The 16,682-nt window shown below is 39.9% G+C and overlaps 1 protein-coding gene across 1 annotated transcript; it reads right to left on the bottom strand.

Annotated features, from left to right (window-relative positions):
* Nucleotides 1–4,494: 4,494 nt before the first annotated feature.
* LOC145867062 (uncharacterized) lies at nucleotides 4,495–9,178 on the bottom strand. The gene is made up of 2 exons (XM_082971106.1): nucleotides 9,166–9,178; nucleotides 4,495–7,805 (listed from the first exon to the last, which is right to left on the bottom strand). The coding sequence occupies exons 1-2, from the start codon at nucleotides 9,176–9,178 to the stop codon at nucleotides 6,838–6,840; spliced, it is 981 nt and encodes a 326-aa protein (XP_082827232.1). The 3' UTR covers nucleotides 4,495–6,837.
* Nucleotides 9,179–16,682: the final 7,504 nt, after the last annotated feature.

Here is a 16,682-nt window from a genome sequence, read left to right as displayed (position 1 = left end):
GTCATATAATGTACAATATTCCATGATGTTTCTATATGATAACAATAGAGTAATATATTTAATATGATGTACAATATTCCATGATGTTTCTATATGATAACAATAGAGTAATATATTTAATATGATGTACAATATTCCATGATGTTTCTATATGATAACAATAGAGTAATATATTTAATATGATGTATAATATTCCATGATGTTTCTATATGATAACAATACAGTAATATATTTAATATGATGTATAATATTCCATGATGTTTCTATATGATAACAATAGAGTAATATATTTAATATGATGTACAATATTCCATGATGTTTCTATATGATAACAATAGAGTAATATATTTAATATGATGTACAATATTCCATGATGTTTCTATATGATAACAATAGAGTAATATATTTAATATGATGTACAATATTCCATGATGTTTCTATATGATAACAATAGAGTAATATATTTAATATGATGTACAATATTCCATGATGTTTCTATATGATAACAATAGAGTAAAATATTTAATGTCATATACTATTTAACAGTTTCACTAATTCATTTTAATGAACTTAATCATTATGACACACCCCTCTCTATTGTCATTGGTTGCACTAATTGCACTGTTTGGCTACATAACCTGGTTGAAGTATTCATGACATCACCCTGAGGAAGGCACAGTGATACTGAAACGTTGGTAAATACCCAATAAATTGCTGGGAGTTTATACATGGAGTGTGCGACTTTATTTTGATAGTTTATAGTTTATTCGCGGTTAGTCAGGACCTCCACACAAACTATTCTTCTGGGTGTGCGCCAGCTCATGTTTTTTAAGGGTAGGTAACAACACATCCGCCACACTGATCCTCAACTCAGGGGCCCCTCAGGGGTGCGTGCTCAGCCCCCTCCTGTACTCCCTGTTCACTCATGACTGCACAGCCAGGCACGACTCCAACACCATTATTAAGTTTGCCCATGCCACAATAGTGGTAGGCCTGATCACCAACAACGATGAGACAGCCTATAGGGAGGAGGTCAGAGACCTGGCCGTGTGGTACCAGGAAAACAACCTCTCCCTCAACGTGATCAAGACAAAGGAGATGATTGTGGACTACAGGAAAAGGAAGACAGCACGCCCCCATTCTCATCGACGGGGCTGTAGTGGAACAGGTTGAGAGCTTCAAGGTCCTTGGTGTCCACATCACTAACAAACTATCATGGTCCAAACACACCAAAACAGTCGTGAAGAGGGCACAACAAAACCTATTCCTCCTCAGGAGACTGAAAAGATTTAGCATGGGTCCTCAGATCCTCAAAAGGTTCTACAGCTGCACAATCGAGAGCATCCTGACTGGTTACATCCCTGCCTGGTATGGCAACTGCTCTGCCTCTGACCGCAAGGCACTACAGAGGGTAGTGAGTACAGCCCAGTACATCACTGGGGCCAAGCTTCCTGCCATCCAGGACCTCTATACGAGGCGGTGTCAGAGGAAGCCCCCACCCCCCCCCCACACTCTCTGTTATCATCTATGCATAGTCACTTTAATAACTCTACCTACATGTACATATTACCTACTAACCGGTGCCCCCACACATTGACTCTGTACCGGTACCCCCTGTATATAGCCCCCACATTGACTCTGTACCGGTACCCCCTGTATATAGCCCCCACATTGACTCTGTACCGGTACCCCCTGTATATAGCCTCCACATTGACTCTGTACCGGTACCCCCTGTATATAGTCTAGCTATTATTATTTAACTTCTGCTCTTTAATTACTTGTTCCTTTTATTTAGTATTCTTATTTGTGCTTTTTAAAACTGCATTGTTGGTTAGGGGCTTGTAAGTAAGCATTTCACTGTAAGGTCAAATTCAATTTGATTTGATAGACTCATAGTACAGAATGAATGAATGACTGACTGCCCAGTTTAACATCACCGTCTCACCTCATACTGTATTGGAGCAGCAGCAGCTGACTGCCCAGTTCAACATCAGTTCACCGCCTCACCTCATACTGTATTGGAGCAGCAGCAGCTGACTGCCCAGTTCAACATCAGTTCACCGTCTCACCTCATACTGTATTGGAGCAGCAGCAGCTGACTGCCCAGTTCAACATCAGTTCACCGTCTCACCTCGTACTGTATTGGAGCAGCAGCAGCTGACTGCCCGGTTCAACATCAGTTCACCGTCTCACCTCATACTGTATTGGAGCAGCAGCAGCTGACTGCCCGGTTCAACATCAGTTCACCGTCTCACCTCATACTGTATTGGAGCAGCAGCAGCTGACTGCCCAGTTCAACATCAGTTCACCGTCTCACCTCATACTGTATTGGAGCAGCAGCAGCTGACTGCCCAGTTCAACATCAGTTCACCGTCTCACCTCATGCTGTATTGGAGCAGCAGCAGCTGACTGCCCAGTTCAACATCAGTTCACCGTCTCACCTCATACTGTATTGGAGCAGCAGCAGCTGACTGCCCAGTTCAACATCAGTTCACTGTCTCACCTCATACTGTATTGGAGCAGCAGCAGCTGACTGCCCGGTTCAACATCAGTTCACCGTCTCACCTCATACTGTATTGGAGCAGCAGCTGACTTGATCGTTGATACTAATCATCATGTTTGAATCTGAGAGTAAATAGAGCCGACTACACTCTAAAAATGAAGGGTTCAACTGGAGTTGTTCTCAGATCCCCTAAGAACCGTAGGGTTCTTGGTCAATGAAAAACAGCCCCAAAAGGTTCTTCAAAGAACTTGTTAGAAGGTGGGTTCATCGAGGAACCTCCGTTGTTGCTGGACTTCTTCCGGGAACTTCGCAATTACAACTGAAAACGATGGTGACAAGTTTGGATGCGACAACAGTTAAAAAGGTTAAGTTGGGTTGATGTTTGGCTCTGAATATGTCTCGAAATAATGTATTATAATAATATAACATACTAATAATGAATAACGAAGACAATGATGGTTTTCTGTGAATATCTTCCATAACGTTACTATAGTTAATGAACGTAAATATTAGAAAGCCGGGTTTGACCGTCGGCGTTGTATGAGCTACAGTACAGTACCGTTAGCTAGCTAGCTAACGTTATGTCCTAACTAGGCACAACTAGGTTTGGATTATTTCCTCAACTATATTCTTTTCCATATATTGTATATCGTTTCCATAAAGCCAACATGGCTTTACACTCATTAACGTAAGTTTCCAATCTAGAGCAGTTCTCACTTTTGTGATAATGAACTAGCTAACGTTAGCTTCGTTAACTAACTAATTAACTAACTAAGGACGGTGACTTGTCCAGACGAGATGTTACAACGAACTGAATCGTCAATGGAGGTCTTCCTCTTTATATAGCCTGCTACAGCATGCAATACTATTAACTCACAAGGGGGCATAACGTGACATGGACAATACTATCCCGTTTTGGAAACGTTACATGTACAATACTATCCCATTTTGGAAACATTACATGTACAATACTATCCCATTTTGGAAACATTACATGTACAATACTATCCCATTTTGGAAACGTTACATGTACAATACTATCCCATTTTGGAAACGTTACATGTCCGCCCCCTTGTGGAGGGAAATTAATATCTTAGATGGTAGCTGTAGATGGGATTCAAATGCATAATGGTATTAATACAGTGTCTAGACTACCTCTTTTGTATAAATGCCCTTCAGAATCCAAACACAGTATTGCCACGCAGTAAAATGTTGAGTATAATCTTTCAAGTCAGCCTGTCACACAATGCTATTCTCAAACATAACTAATCAATTAGTTGTTTTTCAACAATATTTTAACCTGCAGAAATATTTTCACATTTCTATCTCATGGTTAGTTCCTAGGATAATGCAACTCATACATTTTTCATTACTTGTAAAATGGGGTACAGGTTTAAAATAATTACAGGTTTAGAATAAGTACAGGTTTAAAACAAGTTTCCATAAAGACAATATGGCTTTACTCTCATTAACGTAAGTTTCCAATCTAGAGCAGTTCTCACTTTTGTGATAATGAACTAGCTAACGTTAGCTTCGCTAACTAACTATTACAGGTTTAAATCAAGTATATGTTTAAAATAATTACAGGTGCACCTTACTAGCTTATACTATATCATAAATGGTCTTAACTAGTAAACACAGATTCTAGTTTTCATTCAGTTCACAGATGGCTGGCTGGGCTTTACACCACCTTTTTTTTAAACTACGTTCGAAATGTGGTATCCACTCAGCTCGCTGCCTCTGGAGATGTACTGATGTATATACTATACTGATGGTATCCACTCGGCTCACTGCCTCTCAGATTAAAGGTGGGTCCATCTGCTCTGTTCCCGCAGTGTGGTCTCCCTGAGATCCCAAGTTAGAGGGGTCCCTGGTGCACCATTTACCCAGGTCATCAGGAGCGGTCACCAAGTCAAGATTCACATCCCCAAATGTGGTGATTAATTTCTTTAACATCAAATGAGGAGACAAACTTATCACACAAGTCAGAGTTATACTTAAACTAAATCTTTATTAACTTATTAATAAGGGAGCAGGTCAATACAACACGCAAATATAGGGTGAATCAATTGAGTGCTCTACGATAATGATGGCTGGTCGACGAATCACTCCCAGATGATTCGTTGAGAGATGAATCACCCCCAGATGATTTGTTGAGAGATGAATCACCCCCAGATGACTCGTTGAGAACCACGATACAAAAGTACAAAGGTATTTTAAAGCCAAGATACACCCCTTTCAACCTACATGACAAACAACCGATGAATAGAACGGGTCACAAGGTTAAGATTTGTATGAAAGATACTTATAATTCTCAGCAGACAGTATCTGCTGTAAAAACAGTACTCTGTGTAGAGACCAGGGTCTGGCCCTGAGGTCATCTCTCCCTGGTACCATATAGAACAGAAACATTAACTCATGTTCTGGAATGCGGTCTCTTTAGGTTTTATCACCCAAAAGACATTGTAAATCTCCTGTCAGTGTTTTCTCCCAGTGGCCCATCCTCAGTAGAACACACAGACACAATAAGAACCCTCTATTCTGTTGCATAAAACAACCATTTGATGCAATAAAAGTATTATAACATAATCTTGCAGTTTTGCTCTCAGTGTCCACTGGAAGTTGACTAGTAACAACAACTGGGACCTAAAAGACACCCACCATGAGACCCACTAAATCTGCCCAAGAAGAGGAAAACAAAAGAAAAACCCTTCTAGCTTCTAGAACTCTCGTCTCCTTGGAACGAGCCTAAACAAAACTCATCTCCAATACGGAAAAACGTGCAGTCAAAATAAATTGTAATGCACTGACAAAACACAAATCTTTTTGACTGCCCACCCTTGAGACAATCAGAAACCAAGTTGTCCTTACCACGGACATGTCTGATTTCAAGAGGAAACTCCTGCAATATCCGTAGTAACTTTCCACCTCACTGCAGAGCTTCTCTCTCTTTTCAGGGTTCACTAGATAGGCATGTTGTTGGATCGGGGCCCAGTCCCCAATGTCATGCTCTAGTACATTTGGGTTGGCACATCTGAGAATGAACCCTGATATTCTAAAAGCAGGGTAACAATGTCAATAAAATAGTCAGTTGGTTACATAAATAATTATTACTAAATGTTACATGAAATGTAAATATGAAATATTTGGTCGAAGTCTTTTCAATTACATGTTGCTAGATGGGATATCCCCAATGTCAAAACACAGTTTTAACGTGTCCAAATCAATAACCAATATGCAGAAACAGTTTGTGATATATTGAAAACCTAAACATAAAATGTGCTATATACACAAACATCTGCCACAATAATCATATTACTTGTATTTTTTAAAACAAGCAGCTTTTAAACTGCACAAGCACCAAAAACGCTGTTGTTTTGACAAGTAGCAATAAATCACTGATATCGATTAGGGGGGAAATCAGGTTGTACGTGCTGTTGAAACTAACAACTAAACAAAAACACATGGAAATGGGAGATATATTTCACCTCACTGATTAGAGGACAACCTGCAGAAGACAGTCAGCTACATTTTGGAGTGATGCATTTAAATGTAGGGGTTGCTAAACAAAGGAACACAACACTTATTCATCGATATCATGCTAAAATCATTTGTGTGACAGGAGGGAGTTGAAGTTGCAAGTCCTGTTAAAACTAACAGCTCAAAAACCACACGGAATCTGGGAATAATGTGTACATCCCTGGTTAGAGGACAACATGTAGAAAACAGCTAGCTACATTTTGAAGTGTTGCATTTTGATTCAAGTGGGTCGCCAACGTGGTAAGTGTAACAACTCTTTTTTTGTTAATCACTTTTTGTTAAATCTCATAAATAGTAACTCTTCCATTTCAGAGCCTGGATTTTCCCCCTGAGGCTAATATCCATATCATGTTGAAATCAATAGAACAGGGGACAAACATTTACGGTTCTACATTCTGACATCATTAAAATTCTCCTTCTACAATGTTAAAACATTCTACATTGTGAGATTTCATTTCATTGATATCATGAAACAACTCCTTCATGTATGTATTTTCTGATATTTGATCAGAAGTCTTTAATCAGATTATCTCTGGTCACAGCTATAAGATTTCTCTCCTGTGTGTGTTCTCTTGTGTACTGTCAGACCGCTAGATGAAACAAAACTCTTCCCACATTGATTACAGCTATAAGGTTTCTCCCCTGTGTGTTCTCGTCGGTGTATAGTCAGATAGCTAGATTGACTAAAACTCTTCCCACATTGACCACAGATATAAGATTTCTATCCTGTGTGCGTTCTCTGGTGTGAAGTCAGAGAGCCAGATGTGGTAAAACTCTTCCCACAGTGATTACAGCTATACGATTTCTCCCCTGTGTGTGTTCGTCGGTGTATAGTCAGATGTAGTACAACTCTTCCCACATTGATCACAGCTATAAGGTTTCTCTCCTGTGTGTCTTCTCTGGTGTAGTGTCAGAGTTCTAGATGCAGCAAAATTCTTCCCACATTGACCACAGCTATAAGGTTTTTCTCCTGTGTGTATTCTCTGGTGCACTGTCAGCTCTCCAGATCGACCAAAACTCTTCCCACATTGATCACAGCTATAAGGTTTCTCTCCTGTGTGTATTCTCTGGTGTTGAGTCAGAGTGATAGATGCAGCAAACCTCTTCCCACATTGACCACAGCTATAAGGTTTCTCTCCTGTGTGTGTTCTCTGGTGTAGAGTCAGAGTGCTAGATGCAGCAAACCTCTTCCCACATTGACCACAGCTATAAGATTTCTCTCCTGTGTGTGTTCTCTGGTGTTGAGTCAGAGTGCTAGATGCAGCAAACCTCTTCCCACATTGACCACAGCTATAAGATTTCTCTCCTGTGTGTGTTTTCTGGTGTGATATCAGATGGCCAGATTGACCAAAACTCTTCCCACATTGACCACAGCTATAAGATTTCTCTCCTGTGTGTATTCTCTTGTGTACTGTCAGACGGCTAGATGAAACAAAACTCTTCCCACATTGATTACAGCTATAAGGTTTCTCTCCTGTATGTTCTCGTAGGTGTATAGTCAGATAGCTAGATTGACTAAAACTCTTCCCACATTGATCACAGCTATAGGGTTTCTCTCCTGTGTGTGTTCTCTGATGAATTTTAATGCCTGATGAGGAAGTAAATCTCTTCCCACAGTCAGAGCAGCAGTGAGTTCTCTTCCCTGTGGATCTCTGCAGGTGTTTCTTGAGGTGTTCTGATGTGGAGAGACTCTTCTCTGCCTCTTCAGCATCATGAGGTTGTTGAGGCTCCCCAGAGGATCCACAATAGTGAAGTTTCTCTCCTGTGTGAACAACAAAGTCAGACAGATGGTTAAAGGCCCACAACAGCGGTAATCCACTGTAAAAGGTGATGCCAACAGCGGAGCCATGATGTTATACAACAATTGACATCTGTAATGAATGTTAAAATTATTTGACAATTGTCTTAAAATGAGCAAGAAGTCATATTTTGTCTTGTTTTCACATTAGTAGTAACATCTAAGATTGTAGGCTAGAAATAAGTTATTCATGTTGTTGAAACTCTAAGCAGTGTGCCAGACGACTTTTGGTCTCCAATATAGGCCCCTTTCTGTGTTAGCTAAAATTGCGACATGAGGGCGATGCACACACAATATGGTTGTAGAAACTCCTCCCTGCTAATGAGGAAACCGATAGTTATGGATGTACTATATCTGCCTGGAGCAAAAATTGTGAGCAAAGATTTTAGTTTTTCACAATGTATTCTGAATGCGAATGTTACGGATACAGGTATCCTGTGTGTGTGTTTCTTTTCTCTCCTTCTCTCCTCACAGGTGACAATCATCACTCCCCAATCAGTCATCAATCAGAAGACACCTATTCCTTTTCCCTCAACCTATCACAGCCCCTTTCCCTTGGTTTAAAAACCCAGTCAGTTGTTTTCTCCCCAGATCAATCTTTGTGTTCATTCTCTCTCGCTGTGTGTTGATCTCTTTTGTTTTTACAACTACATGTCACTTTGTCCAGCCCACCTGTGAGTATTGTTTTGTTAAAGTGTTGACTGTTTGTTGGTGAGAAAAGGGGGTACCAAGACAAGTTGCCCATGGGCATACATTACCCGTAGGAATACTGTGTCTAAGTACCCTAGTTAGAACTGGGCGGACAACCCTCTGTATTTTTGGTTAGTTAGCTAGTTGTTGTGGAAATAGGCTAGTCTAGTTTAGGGGTGTTTTTGATTATTGTTTCTTTGCTTGGGTCCAACTCAGCCCCTTTTCTCACACCCCTTTACCGTGTGTTTAAAATAAACCTTTTGAGTTTGACGGTAGATTTCAGTTGTCTGTGGTTTTTGGTTCTCACTGTTACTTGTCACGATTATAATTTGCATGATTTATGTTACGGGTCTCGTATCCATCCCCCCCCCCCCCCCAGACCGCTGGGCCAAAGGGATTCGTAACATAAGTGGGGGCTCATCCGGAATTTGAACCCAGGACCTCTCGCACCCCAAGGAAGAATCATACCCCTAGACTCGTAACAGCGAATGTTGGAAAACTCAGGGGAGTAACCTCCATTTCCAGGTTGATGATGAGTTCATTTCACACTATTTTGGATTATAATTGTAAGGCTCGTTTGAATGTCCTGTTTAATATAATGTTTGCTACAGTATTAAGAATTATGTGTAATTACTGAAGAACCGCATTTCACCAGGCCAGTCAACAAGTTCTCATTTACAACTGGCCAAGACAATGCGCTGTAAGCCTTTTTGAAATCGGACAATGTGGTTACATCAAGGAGAAGTGTATCTTTAAAATGGTGTAAAATAGTTGTATGTTTGACAAAGTTGAATTATGACATTTTGTTTTGAATCTGATATTTCACTGGCTGTGCCCCGCAGGTGGACGCAGCCCTGAGAAGTTAAATTATTTGACAATTAAGACAGTCAAATTAGCAAAAAGGCATTTTGTCTTGTTTTCACATTAGTGGAAACTAGAAGTAAGTTAGTAAAGTTGAAACTCTAAGCAGTGTGCCAGATGACTTTTGGTCTCCAATATAGGCCCCTTTCTGTGTTTAATAAAATTGCGGCACGAGGGCAGAAACACCTCCCTGCTAATAAGGAAACAGCTAGTTATGGATGTAGTATATCTAAAATGGTGAGCAAAGATTTTAGTTTTTTACAATGTATTCTGAATATTACAGCGCAAGATCGGGAGTGCTACTCAAGGAAACTCACATTAAGCTCTGTGTCTATTCACTAATTCACCACCGTGGGGGAAACTCAGGGGAGTTCTCATAGGCTGACAGCAAAAATAGCCTCCATTTACAGGTTGATTATGAGTGCATTTCACATTACTTTTGGATTCTAATTGTAAAGCTCGTTTGAATCTCCTGCTTAATATGTTTGTGTTATTGTCTAAAATCAACTGCTTTATACTTTAAAAAACACTTCAACCAGTAAAATGCTCTTTGGCTAGCTTTGATACCAGCCTGACAATGAGGGTTTGAACAGTAAGTGTTTAACAAACAGTAACATGGTAGAGGTCGACCGATTATGATTTTTCAACGCCGATACCGATTATTGGAGTACCAAAAAAAGCCGATACCGATAAATCGGACGATTTTTATATATATATTTGTAATAATGACAATTACAACAATACTGAATGAACACTTTTATTTTAACTTAATATAATACCATAAATAAAATAAATGTAGTCTCAAATAAATAATGAAACATGTTCAATTTGGTTTAAATAATGCAAAAACACAGTGTTGGAGGTGAAAGTGCAATATGTGCCATGTAAGTAAGCTAACGTTTAAGTTCCTCGCTCAGAACACGAGAACATATGAAAGCTGGTGGTTCCTTTTAACATGAGTCTTCAATATTCCCAGGTAAGAAGTTTTAGGTTGTAGTTATTATAAGAATTATATTACTATTTCTCTCCATACCATTTGTATTTCATATACCTTTGACTATTGGATGTTCTTATAGGCACTTTAGTATTGCCAGCCTAATCTCAGGAGTTGATAGGCTTGAAGTCATAAACAGAGCTGTGCTTCAAGCATTGCGAAGAGCTACTGGCAAACGCAGGAAAGTGCTGTTTGAATGAATGTTTGAATGAATGCTTACGAGCCTGCTGCTGCCTACCACCACTCAGTCACAGCTCAGTCAGACTGCTATATCAAATATCAAATCATAGACTTAATTATAATATAATAAACACAGAAATACGAGCCTTAGGTCATATTCAATTTAATATCGCTCTTCAAAGACCCAGGAAGGGGTGGAGCCAAACAGGTGTTGAAATACAATCCTTCCCCAACTGACCCAAACAGATACTAAATGAAACGGCCCCTGGCAGACCACCCAGACCTGACCCCGCAAGATTGTTGTCAATTTATTAATTGTCTTTTGTTTGAAACACTCCTGTCAATGTTGAGTGAAGACGCACACCTGAATACGCATATAGAAGTAGGACTAGTCTACCTGGTTACCCATATAGAAGTAGGACTAGTCTACCTGGTTACACATATAGAAGTAGGACTAGTCTACCTGGTTACACATATAGAAGTAGGACTAGTCTACCTGGTTACACATATAGAAGTAGGACTAGTCTACCTGGTTACCCATATAGAAGTAGGACTAGTCTACCTGGTTACACATATAGAAGTAGGACTAGTCTACCTGGTTACACATATAGAAGTAGGACTAGTCTACCTGGTTACCCATATAGAAGTAGGACTAGTCTACCTGGTTACCCATATAGAAGTAGGACTAGTCTACCTGGTTACACATATAGAAGTAGGACTAGTCTACCTGGTTACCCATATAGAAGTAGGACTAGTCTACCTGGTTACACATATAGAAGTAGGACTAGTCTACCTGGTTACACATATAGAAGTAGGACTAGTCTACCTGGTTACCCATATAGAAGTAGGACTAGTCTACCTGGTTACCCATATAGAAGTAGGACTAGTCTACCTGGTTACACATATAGAAGTAGGACTAGTCTACCTGGTTACCCATATAGAAGTAGGACTAGTCTACCTGGTTACACATATAGAAGTAGGACTAGTCTACCTGGTTACCCATATAGAAGTAGGACTAGTCTACCTGGTTACACATATAGAAGTAGGACTAGTCTACCTGGTTACGCATATAGAAGTAGGACTAGTCTACCTGGTTACCCATATAGAAGTAGGACTAGTCTACCTGGTTACCCATATAGAAGTAGGACTAGTCTACCTGGTTACACATATAGAAGTAGGACTAGTCTACCTGGTTACACATATAGAAGTAGGACTAGTCTACCTGGTTACACATATAGAAGTAGGACTAGTCTACCTGGTTACACATATAGAAGTAGGACTAGTCTACCTGGTTACCCATATAGAAGTAGGACTAGTCTACCTGGTTACACATATAGAAGTAGGACTAGTCTACCTGGTTACACATATAGAAGTAGGACTAGTCTACCTGGTTACACATATAGAAGTAGGAATAGTCTACCTGGTTACCCATATAGAAGTAGGACTAGTCTACCTGGTTACACATATAGAAGTAGGAATAGTCTACCTGGTTACACATATAGAAGTAGGACTAGTCTACCTGGTTACCCATATAGAAGTAGGACTAGTCTACCTGGTTACACATATAGAAGTAGGACTAGTCTACCTGGTTACCCATATAGAAGTAGGACTAGTCTACCTGGTTACCCATATAGAAGTAGGACTAGTCTACCTGGTTACACATATAGAAGTAGGACTAGTCTACCTAATTACACATATAGAAGTAGGACTAGTCTACCTGGTTACACATATAGAAGTAGGACTAGTCTACCTGGTTACCCATATAGAAGTAGGACTAGTCTACCTGGTTACCCATATAGAAGTAGGACTAGTCTACCTGGTTACACATATAGAAGTAGGACTAGTCTACCTGGTTACACATATAGAAGTAGGACTAGTCTACCTGGTTACACATATAGAAGTAGGACTAGTCTACCTGGTTACCCATATAGAAGTAGGACTAGTCTACCTGGTTACACATATAGAAGTAGGACTAGTCTACCTGGTTACACATATAGAAGTAGGACTAGTCTACCTGGTTACACATATAGAAGTAGGACTAGTCTACCTAATTACACATATAGAAGTAGGACTAGTCTACCTGGTTACACATATAGAAGTAGGACTAGTCTACCTGGTTACCCATATAGAAGTAGGACTAGTCTACCTGGTTACCCATATAGAAGTAGGACTAGTCTACCTGGTTACACATATAGAAGTAGGACTAGTCTACCTAATTACACATATAGAAGTAGGACTAGTCTACCTGGTTACACATATAGAAGTAGGACTAGTCTACCTGGTTACACATATAGAAGTAGGACTAGTCTACCTGGTTACACATATAGAAGTAGGACTAGTCTACCTGGTTACCCATATAGAAGTAGGACTAGTCTACCTGGTTACACATATAGAAGTAGGACTAGTCTACCTGGTTACACATATAGAAGTAGGACTAGTCTACCTGGTTACACATATAGAAGTAGGACTAGTCTACCTGGTTACACATATAGAAGTAGGACTAGTCTACCTGGTTACGCATATAGAAGTAGGACTAGTCTACCTGGTTACACATATAGAAGTAGGACTAGTCTACCTGGTTACACATATAGAAGTAGGACTAGTCTACCTGGTTACACATATAGAAGTAGGACTAGTCTACCTGGTTACACATATAGAAGTAGGACTAGTCTACCTGGTTACACATATAGAAGTAGGACTAGTCTACCTGGTTACCCATATAGAAGTAGGACTAGTCTACCTGGTTACACATATAGAAGTAGGACTAGTCTACCTGGTTACACATATAGAAGTAGGACTAGTCTACCTGGTTACCCATATAGAAGTAGGACTAGTCTACCTGGTTACACATATAGAAGTAGGACTAGTCTACCTGGTTACACATATAGAAGTAGGACTAGTCTACCTGGTTACACATATAGAAGTAGGACTAGTCTACCTAATTACACATATAGAAGTAGGACTAGTCTACCTGGTTACCCATATAGAAGTAGGACTAGTCTACCTGGTTACACATATAGAAGTAGGACTAGTCTACCTGGTTACACATATAGAAGTAGGACTAGTCTACCTGGTTACACATATAGAAGTAGGACTAGTCTACCTGGTTACCCATATAGAAGTAGGACTAGTCTACCTGGTTACACATATAGAAGTAGGACTAGTCTACCTGGTTACACATATAGAAGTAGGACTAGTCTACCTGGTTACACATATAGAAGTAGGACTAGTCTACCTAATTACACATATAGAAGTAGGACTAGTCTACCTGGTTACCCATATAGAAGTAGGACTAGTCTACCTGGTTACACATATAGAAGTAGGACTAGTCTACCTGGTTACACATATAGAAGTAGGACTAGTCTTCCTGGACTTTGTGCAAATGTAGGTCTATAAATGTGCCCATTTGGTGATGTCAGATAGTATTTCTGATTGTCTTAACGCACCACCACTAATGAGTTGTGGAGCTTCTCAAAGTCATTTTTTCTTCACCTCAAACAGCAAGTAAACAAAGTCTTCCTAAAATCAATTGCAAATGACAATAGTTCCTCAAAGTATTTTCGTAAAATATTTCCACTCGGCACGAAAGAGAAACTGTATTTCACGAAAGAGAAACTGATCGAGTGAAAATGTCAAAATACCTGATTACTTCTTATCCCTTTCACAAATAGCCTACAGCTGCGTCTGTCCCAAACTCACTGGAGCAGGAAACTGAGGGCCCAGAATATTTTATAGTGTTTCAAGTTCGTTATAGACAGGCCATGTGATTTAGAGGATATTTATTAGCAATGTTTTTATTTGTTGGCTTTATGTAGGCATTTTTTTCACATAGTTGCCAATGGCATTTAAAGTTACTTTTAGATTTGTATAATTTTCATTTAGATTTAGATAGAATGTAGATTAATCACAGACAATGATTTTGAGATACAATTCTAAATTAAATGAAACTGTTCCACGAAAATGAACATATGAAAATCATAACTGGCACCAGATCTGGAGGATCAGCAGCAGCGGGAGGAGGAGGAGGAAGAGTATTTCTCGGTTATATTGGTGACAGGCTCACTCAAGTAACTTGTGTATCTGTAATTATTTAATCAAATACCTCAAGTCAGGTTATTTTGATGACTGGCTCCCTCAAGTCATTTGTGTGTCTTATTTACTTAATCAAACAGCATGCTTAAAGCATCAGACAAGTTCAGTACATATAGTTGATTTTATAAAAACACCTGGGCCGATTGGTAGAAAGAACAGATGACTCTTGGTTGACCAAGATGTATTTTAGTTGGGGACAGCACTAGAACATGATTTTGGGGCTCCCGAGTGGCGCAGCGGACACTGCATCTCAGTGCTTGAGGCTTCACTACAGACACCCTGGTTCAAATCCAGGCTGTATCACAACCGGCCGTGATTGGGAGTCCCATATGGCGGCGCACAATTGGCCCAGCGTTGTCCGGGGTAGGCAGTCATTGTAAATAAGAATTTATTCTTAACTGAACAAATAAATATTGTGTTTTATGACAAACTGTTTTTTACAAATCCGTCAAGGCACCAACTTTGAGAAGGGTTTAAAACAAAGGTTTCAAAACAATTCATGAATATAATTGAATCTAGGTATGTTTCGCCAACACTTTATAACTGTTACGTCAAGATGTCTTAACTTCTTGACAAGGTTTTGGGTTACGGGGGTAGTCCTGAGCTGACCTCAAACCTGGGTCCAGCAACTGTCAAGCCAACACCTTATAACTGTTACGCCAAGATGTCTGAACTTCTTGAAGAGGTCGCTAGGTGTTGGGTTACGGTTGCTACAATAGCTTTCTCTATGAATTTGAGAGTGGTTACATTTCTCCTTCCCCCATCCCTCAGCTGTTTACCAAACCAAGTCTCTGAGCAGCCATTTTGTTGCTGTTTAAAAAACCCACACAACCCAGCAATCTGCAGTTCAAACACTGTTTTGGTAATAAGATGATGGGGTTGGAGAAATGTAACTACTTTCAAATTCATAGACAGACCTATGGATGCAAGGACTGACCATCCATGATATCAACATTATAGTTTTAACCATGTTGAGGCTATACAGTGTTGATTTACATTGTTTCTAGACATTGGAGTAAAAAAAGCTTATTTGGGGTTCTGATGGGGTACAACAGTTGAACTAAGCTCATGAGACGTGTGTTATATTCTTCAAGAATACATGGCTATAAAAAAATCATTAAAAAGTCACAATATGGATGTAACAATTGGAGATTTCCCCTTTAACACCACACATCAGTTAAACAACTGCAGAGTTTGTGCCTCTGTATTTAAGACAGTACTTACTAGTGTTAATCAGGGCCCGTTCATCGTTAGAACCATTGGATGCCTTAACATGCCTTTGGGAAACCGGGCCCAGATATCCAGATTCTTCCTCTTCTTCCTTCTTCGATGTGACAGTCATCTCCCCCTCCTCCTCTTTCACTCCAAAAACTGCATCCTCCTCTTCTTTTACTGTAACATCCTCCTCCATCACTCTGAACGCGTCTTCCTCTTCTTTCACTGTAACATCTTTCTCTTCTTCTTTCACGGTAACAGCCTCACCCTCCACTTGTTTTTGTATTGAAACAGCCTCCTCTTCCTCCTCCTCTTTGACGAGAGCTTCTTTCTCCGTCCAGCAGACATCTTCTTTAGCAGGAGGAGAGTAGCTTAGTGAGCACATGGTCGGAGATGTTAGCTAGCTAGGCTAATGCTAACTTAACCAGCCCGCTAGCTGACCAATAACAAAAACACCGTAAATATGAAATTAAATCGGATAACTAACTAGACGACAGAAGTGGGTTTAAAACACAGTGGCTAATATACACTAAAGCATCTAAAGAGCTTTATTGTTCGGCTATTTTGTCTAGCGAGCTACCGTGGTGTCTGACTAACTGTTGCTACTGTTGAAAGAAGCTTTCCGTCCACTACATTATACGTCACACCAACAGCATTACCTTAAATTCCCACACCGCCATCTGCTGACTGGAGTGGGTAACGCAGTTGAGTAAAATGTTTATTTTATTGTCAGACAAAAAGTTAAAGTGTAGGAAGCATGAGTTTTTACTCACCAGCGTAACAACACAGTGTGGTTAAAGACCTAGTAA

This window comes from Salmo salar, unplaced genomic scaffold (genome assembly GCF_965601325.2).
Source record: "Salmo salar unplaced genomic scaffold, fSalSal1 ptg000177l, whole genome shotgun sequence".
In the NCBI taxonomy this organism is placed as follows: domain Eukaryota; kingdom Metazoa; phylum Chordata; class Actinopteri; order Salmoniformes; family Salmonidae; genus Salmo; species Salmo salar.
This window is presented reverse-complemented; position numbering and strand designations above follow the sequence as displayed.